Source organism: Salvelinus alpinus, chromosome 35 (assembly GCF_045679555.1).
Source record: "Salvelinus alpinus chromosome 35, SLU_Salpinus.1, whole genome shotgun sequence".
In the NCBI taxonomy this organism is placed as follows: domain Eukaryota; kingdom Metazoa; phylum Chordata; class Actinopteri; order Salmoniformes; family Salmonidae; genus Salvelinus; species Salvelinus alpinus.
Window position 1 is genome coordinate 2,512,304 of NC_092120.1, and position 7,884 is coordinate 2,520,187.

The 7,884-nt window shown below is 40.7% G+C and overlaps 1 protein-coding gene across 17 annotated transcripts in view; it reads right to left on the minus strand.

The window, feature by feature from the left end:
* LOC139563946 (kin of IRRE-like protein 3) overlaps positions 1-5,417 on the minus strand; it is a 58,058-nt gene extending 52,641 nt beyond the window's left edge. For 5 of the 17 annotated variants that reach the window (XM_071383003.1, XM_071383013.1, XM_071383015.1 and 2 more), the window contains exon 1: positions 4,726-5,415. In XM_071383003.1, coding sequence (XP_071239104.1) covers positions 4,726-4,765 — 40 coding nt within the window. In that variant the 5' untranslated portion in view covers positions 4,766-5,415. Of the gene's footprint in view, positions 1-4,725 lie in introns of all 17 variants that reach the window. The other 12 variants (XM_071383007.1, XM_071383014.1, XM_071383006.1 and 9 more) reach the window with 5 other exon arrangements.
* Positions 5,418-7,884: the final 2,467 nt, after the last annotated feature.

Genomic DNA, 7,884 nt, shown 5'->3' on the forward strand with positions numbered 1-7,884 from the left:
TTACACCCGGTCCCCTCTACCCCCTCCCCTCTCTCTGATGATCTGATGAGAAAAACATGCGTGACAGACACAGAGTAAATCTATGACTACTCTACCATGACAAATGGGACATTACAGTTTGTTTGCCATTTGTGGTGTTTGTTTGTCAGGAATGGATCCACTAGGACCCTGGAACTCTGCTGTTGTTTGTTTGTGCTCCTCACAGTCAATAGTTAGGGGAATACTGTATTACCCGACCCTCGTTGACAATTCTTTAGGAGGGAAAAGTCTGTTTGTGCTTGTGTTCCAGTTCCAGCAGGCGTTCCATCTCCATCTCCTCTCTCTTCTCCTCCCAGAGGAGAGTGGGTGTCAGTGTGACAACGTTGTGTATTCTGATTCAACATTTAAATTTAATTACTGCCTCCCCATGTGTCAGTACTCGGCTCTCGTTTATCAAAGACAGTGGGAAGAAAACACGGCTTAACTGCCAATAAACATTTTGTTTTTAATTAATTTACTGAAGCGTTGACCGAAAGCGCTTTACTTTACTCCTGGATGCTCAATGTTAATTGGAAGAAGTAAGATCCTCTGAATCCGAGGGGTCGGGGGATTTGAAGCCTTTATCTAGAGCCGAATCAAAGCCGGCGTTAATAATACACCAAAACTAAGGAAATGTTTGTTGAAAGGCGTGGAAACTGGAAACAACAACACACATGCATAAAAATAGAGCAATGAGGGGTTGGGTATGAAAATATACAGTTGAAGTCGGAAGTTTACATACACCTTAGCCAAATACATTTAAACTCAGTTTTTCACAATTCCTGACATTTAATCCTTTAATCCTTTAATCCTAAGAATTCCCTGTCTTTGGTCAATTAGGATCACCACTTTATTTTAAGATTGTGAAATGTCAGAATAATAGTAGAGAGAATGGTTTATTTCAGCTTTTATTTCTCTCATCACATTCCCAGTGGGTCAGAAGTTTACATACACTCAATTAGTATTTGGTAGCATTGCCTTTAAATTATTTAACTTGGATCAAATGTTGTTTTTCCACAAGCTTCCCACAATAAGTTGGGTGAATTTTGGCCCATTCCTCCTGACAGAGCTGGTGTAACTGAGTCGGGTTTGTAGGCCTCCTTGCTCGCACACGCTTTTTCAGTTCCGCCCACACATTTTCTATAGGATTGAGGTCAGGGCTTTGTGTTGGCCACTCCAATACCTTGACTTTGTTGTCCTTAAGCCATTTTGACATAACTTTGGAAGTATGCTTGGAGTCATTGTCCATTTGTAAGACCCATTTGCGACCAATTTTTTACTTCCTGACTGATGTCTTGAGATGTTGCTTCAATATATCCACATAATTTTCCTACCTCATGATGCCATCTATTTTGTGAAGTGCACCAGTCCATCCTGCAGCAAAGCACCCAATCAATCAATCAATCAATTTTATTTTATATAGCCCTTCGTACATCAGCTAATATCTCGAAGTGCTGTACAGACACCCAGCCTAAAACCCCAAACAGCTAGTAATGCAGGTGTAGAAGCACGGTGGCTAGGAAAAACTCCCTAGAAAGGCCAAAACCTAGGAAGAAACCTAGAGAGGAACCAGGCTATGAGGGGTGGCCAGTCCTCTTCTGGCTGTGCCGGGTGGAGATTATAACAGAACTATGCCAAGATGTTCAAAAATGTTCATAAGTGACAAGCATGGTCAAATAATAATCATGAATAATTTTCAGTTATTCAATTTTCACCCCCACAACATGATGCTGCCACCCCCGTGCTTCACGGTTGGGATGGTGTTCTTCAGCTTGCAAGGCTCACCCTTTTTCCTCCAAACATAACGATGGTCATTATGGCCAAACAGTTCTATTTTTGGTTCATCAGACCAGAGGACATGTTTCCAAAAATAACTATTTTTGTCCCCGTGTGCAGTTGCAAACCGTATTCTGGCTTTTTATGGCAGTTTTGGAGCAATGGGACTCGTTTTACTGTGGATATAGATACTTTCGTACACGTTTCCTCCAGCATCTTCACAAGGTCCTTTGCTGTTGTTCTGGGATTGATTTGCACTTTTCGCCCCAAAGTACGTTCATCTCTAGGCGACAGAACGCGTCTCCTTCCTGCACGGTATGACGGCTCAGTGGTCCCCCATGGTGTTTATACTTGCGTACTATTGTTTGTACAGATGAACGTGGTACCTTCAGGTGTTTGGGAATTGCTCCCAAGGATGAACCAGACTTGTGGAGGTCTACTATTTTTTTTCTGGGGTCTTGGCTGATTTCTTTTGATTTTCCCATGATGTCAAGCAAAGAGGAACTGAGTTTGAAGGTAGGCTTTGAAATACATCCACAGGTACACTTCCAATTGACTCAAATGATGTCAATTAGCCTTTAAGAAGCTTCTAAAGCCATGACATAATTTTCTGGAATTTTCCAAGCTGTTTAAAGGCACAGTCAACTTAGCGTATGTAAACTTCTGACCCACTGGAATTGTGATACAGTGGAATTGTGATACAATTATAAGTGAAATAATCTGTCTGTAAACAATAGTTGGAAATATTACTTGTGTCATGCACAAAGTAGATGTCCTAACCGACTTGCCAAAACTATAGTTTGTTAACAAGAAATTTGTGGAGTGGTTGAAAAACGAGTTTTAATGACTCCAACCTAAGTGTATGTAAACTTCCGACTTCAACTGTACATTTTCTATGACATTGGTCTCACTCAATCAAAGGGGCCATTGTTGTTTACTTTCCATACAGAATGATGTATGTTTTCGCTGGTGCAATCACATTTCCTCTCTGCGGGATTAATAAAGGATTATGTATTCTTACAGAATAACGCAATAGCCGATATTGCCTACTGTGCTGTAACTATAGAAAAAGTACCCTAGAGGTTTTATTTGCTCTATATGGGTTTTACTTATATTATATCCAGGCATGTTGATATTGCATAACCATTCAAAGGCCTAGCACATAATAACACACACATGCACACACACACAGACAAGATTAGTAGCCTATCAAAAGAAAGACCCATTGTTTGGAACAGTTGAATGTGAAACCTCCTTTCCTAAGAGGACCACTAATTGGACATTGAAGAGACATATAAATAAGTACAGCGACAGTTATAGTAAACTATCATTGGCAAAGGCCACTACACAAATGATTGACACGCCAATGTTGACTCCCATCAGACGATTGCCCCCGGTGGCTGAAGTCCTCACGAAAAAATAACACAAACGAGCGGTTGGACAGATAAAAGAAAAATGATTGCACCATGCCCGGGGTCTGTTGGCTGCCTTTATTAATAGACATTTTCTTTATTTCTAGATCGTTTCATTTTTGACCTTTTCTGTGTAGCCTAGTGGTGGTGCAGCCTTTTCCACCTAGCTGCGTTTGGCTATGGAATTATTAATTGGAGACTTGTGTTTAAAAACCGTCTCAAATCCAACCCCATGGCTGTTTATGCACTTACAACGAGACATAGCCTAGCTGTCCCCCTCTTAAACCTATTTGGTCTGGACTTTCGGCTGAGTGAGGTCTGATTCAACTTAATAGGCTACTAGAGGTTAGGCTACATTGTTACTTTCGATATAGAATAATAATACAATAGTGTTGTCTGATAAATTACAAATACAGGTTGCATAATAGGCTAGTATATATTTTTATATAAATGACACACAGTGGCCTTTGATAAACTTCTGTAAAGGTCGGCTAAAAAAGGGATGGAGAGCTTGCTGCGGCGGTCTTACAATATAACGTGGTTTCCTCACACGCTTCAATCCCCATGCAATTCCACTTTGTGCTTCAAATATAAAGCCCATTCAAAAATAAATTAAATATGGGTGAGATAGGGGGTGTGTGGGGCGAGAGAGGGAGTGTGTCGGGGTGGAGAGGTCGAGTCCTAGCTGGTGCATTTTAAGGTCTGCTTGGCTGCATTAAGGGAATGTTCCCAGGATATCTCTACTAGGCTATACATGTTGCTCGTTTTTGTATTTCCCCCCCACATCTCATTTGAAATTATGATCGGTGATACCTGTGGCCAACATCATAGGCTACTATCCTTCGCCTGGTAGACTAGTGCGAATATCTAGAGGCGGCTATAAACTCTTCCTCTCCGTGCTTCTCTCTTTTATCTCTCTGCTTCATCTCTTTATATATCTTTCTCTTTCTATCTGTCTCGTGCTCTCTCTCTTTCACTCACTCTCACACACAAAACCATTTGCTTCAACAGCGACTTCTGATGTCACCGCATACCTCAGTGGCAACAATCCCGTATTACACGAGTTTTGATATGTTAGCATCGTCTTTAGCCTTATGTCTGCATATCAAAGAAACCCGTGCACTAACATGATGGACTGTTTCCAAACGATCAGCAAAAAAACCCACCCCGCCTAGCCTACAGCAGATAAATAGCCTGATGCGTAAAACAACAAAACCGCATCACCTCGCCACTGTGCGCTTTGGTAAGGGTCGGCGTTAGTGCCATTCAACCAGTACCCCGGGTCAGCTCTTTCAGTAGCGGAACTTTGTCTCAACATCCCTAGAAAAACTATAGTTCCTCAGAGCAAAAGCAGAGCCGCAATATTACTCTCTCATCCCCGTCAGCATAGCGCATCGACTAGGCTACAGTTTGACGCAGCGCGCCCTGAACGGAACACGGAGCGAGCATCTCATGAGTTTATAGCAATAGCGCAGAAAAACAACCAGCAAAAAAAACGTGACAAGAACGGTTTTCTTACCTGTTCCCATAAGGCAAAGGACGAGGTAAAACGGCAACATTTTATCTTGTCTTCTGTCTCCGGTTCGGCTGTGTTTTCCCCGAAAGTGTAGGACGGGAATCTATTGTTCCGTCAATGCGACTGGGGTGAGGGCTGCCGCTTGCTGGTTATTCTCCACCGCGGTGCAAAGCAATACCACTGCTTGGGTAAATCAATATGCTTCTCAAAGCACTGGTTTTGTCCGAAAACTTTGCAAACAGTCATTTAGGAATTATTTTCCATAGTTAGGAACTTTTTCAGTATGACAGCATATATGTATCCTCTGTTCGATCAATGTATTCCTCTTCCCTCTCAAGTTGGTGCAACTGACGGTTTTTGAATGAAGTACATCTCACCGTCTGTTTGTTCACAGTAGTATCCAGAAGGCTATTCTCTCTTTTTCCGGTCGGTACTGATGCTGAGCTGCGCTCCGTCCTGCTTCTCGCGCAGTTCTGCCTAAACACAATGAAGTTGCTACTCTCGCACCCCTCCGCTCGAGTCTCCCTCTCTCACTTGCTCTGCTCTTTCCCTGTATCTTCAGCAGCTCATACATACACACTCACACTCTATCTCGTTCTCCTCTATTTCTCGTAGCAGTCTGCTAGGGGAGATAATCCACACTGACAATCATCTGTTTAGGATCCTCTGAATTTAGGCATATCAAAATCTCAGAAGGGGGGGGGCTGCTGTGAGCTGGAGCTGAGAACTCCCCTTTCCAATTGATAAGAACACAAACTAGTGACGAGGGGTTCACTGGCTGCCGCCCCCGGGGACCCGCTATTGGTTGACAGGGGACAGAGCAACCGGGGGATTAACATCCATATGCATAAAGGGGTTGAATCTCTAATATGGAGGAGCTATACAGATGTAGGATCTTAATTTGAGCCAGTTTTCTATAGCAGGAAATCAATCCTGCAGAAACAGGGAATGTGAATTATTATGTGGATTATAAATTTTTAACATTTTTGTAGGGGTTGATATGGTAACAATGGGGTAAACACCCCATTGTTTTGCATGTCAGCAATCAAGTGTTTAAGATATAGAACTTTCAAAATACAGAAATACCTGTACAGATCATTATGCATCATACCTGCTGTATTTCTGTATTTTGAAAGTTATATATCTTGAAAACTTGATCGCTGACATGCAAAACATTTAGGGACTATTTCAACAATGGACGAATGAAACAAATACCAAAAGATAGTTTTGGGGTGAAGTTTTCCTTTAACTTCTTCTTAATAGGGGGCGCTGTTTTCACTTTGGGAAAAAATCGTGCCCAATTTAAACGGCCTCGTACTCTATTCTAGATCATACAATATGCATATTATTATTACTATTGGATAGAACACACTCTCAAGTTTCTAAAACTGTTTGAATTATATCTGTGAGTAAAACAGAACTCATTTGGCAGCAAACTTCCAGACAGGAAGTGAAAAATCTGAAAACGAGGCTCTGTTTCAGGGCCTGCCTATTGAATTGCCTTATATTTATGGATATGCATGCACTGCATACGCCTTCCACTAGATGTCAACAGGCAGTGGAAGGTGGAATGGGGTGTCTAGCTTGATCTGAGGTCGAACAAGAGCTTTTGGAATGACGTGTCCAGAATTTCCTTTCTCTACCTAGGCGCGGGAAGCACCTCCATATTGTCTTATGATAAGCGTTCGGTATACACGGCTAATATCTCCGGCTATGATTTTATTTGATACATGTGATAATAACATCGTAAAGAATGTTTTTTCAACCGAGTTTCATCAGATTATTTAACGTTTATTGGGACTTTTGGAGTTTTCCGTTCTCTGCGTCGAGAGAAATTGGGAACGTCATCAACATTGGCTAGCATTGTGGCACGAATTCGACAGGAGAAAAGGACATTCTAAAACCAAACAACGATTTATTCTTGACCAAGGACTCCTTGTACAAGATTCTGATGGAAGCTCAGCAAAAGTAAGAACAGTTTATGATGTTATTTCGTATTTCTGTGTAAAATGTTGAGTCCTATTATCCGCCGTTTTGGCGGGCGCTGTCTCGCTATAACGTAAGCTGTTTGTTATGGTAAAGTTATTTTTTTAAATCTAACACGGCGGTTGCATTAAGAACCAGTGTATCTTTCATTTGCTGTCCAACATGTATTTTTTAGTAAAGTTTATGATGAGTTCTTTGGTCAGATTAGGTGAGTGTCCAAAATAGCTCCGGACATTCTGGTGAATCGATGCTACATATTCACAATGTATAACCACGGTTTGCAGCTCTAAATATGCACATTTTCGAACAAAACATAAGTGTATTGTATAACCTGATGTTATAAGACTGTCATTTGATGAAGTTGGTCAAGGTTAGTGATTAATTTTATATCTTTTGCTGGTTTTTGCGATCGCTACCTTTTGCTGTTAATAAATGCATTTGTGTGTTTGGCTATTGTGGTAAGCTAATATAATGCTATATTGTGTTTTCGCTGTAAAACACTTAAAAAATCGGAAATATTGGCTGGATTCACAAGATGTTTATCTTTCATTTGCTGTACACCATGTATTTTTCATAAATGTTTTATGATGAGTATTTAGGTATTTCACGTTGCTCTCTGTAATTATTCTGGCTGCTTTGGTGATATTTTTGATGTTAGTTGCAATGTAAAACTATGATTTATACCTCAAATATGCACATTTTCAAACAAAACATACATTTATTGTATAACATGTTATAAGACTGTCATCTGATGAAGTTGTTTCTTGGTTAGTAACTAATTATATCTCTATTTGGTCGGTTTTGTGATAGCTACCTATGCGGTAGAAAAATTGTGAAAATATGCGGTTGAGTCTTTTGCTATTGTGGTTAGCTAATAGAAATACATATTGTGTTTTCGCTGTAAAACATTTTAAAAATCGGAAATGATGGCTGGATTCACAAGATGTTTATCTTTCATTTGCTGTATTGGACTTGTGATTTCATGAAAATTATATTATATGATATCCCTGTCGCGTTAGGCTAGGCTATGCTAGTCAGCTTTTTTGATGAGGAGGATCCCGGATCCGGGAGAGAGAAGCGGTAGAGGTTTTAAGGGACATGTCTATTTTCTGACAGAAAAAAAGCTACATTTGCTAAGATTTAGATATGTACATACTGGGTGTCCTTCAGCAAACA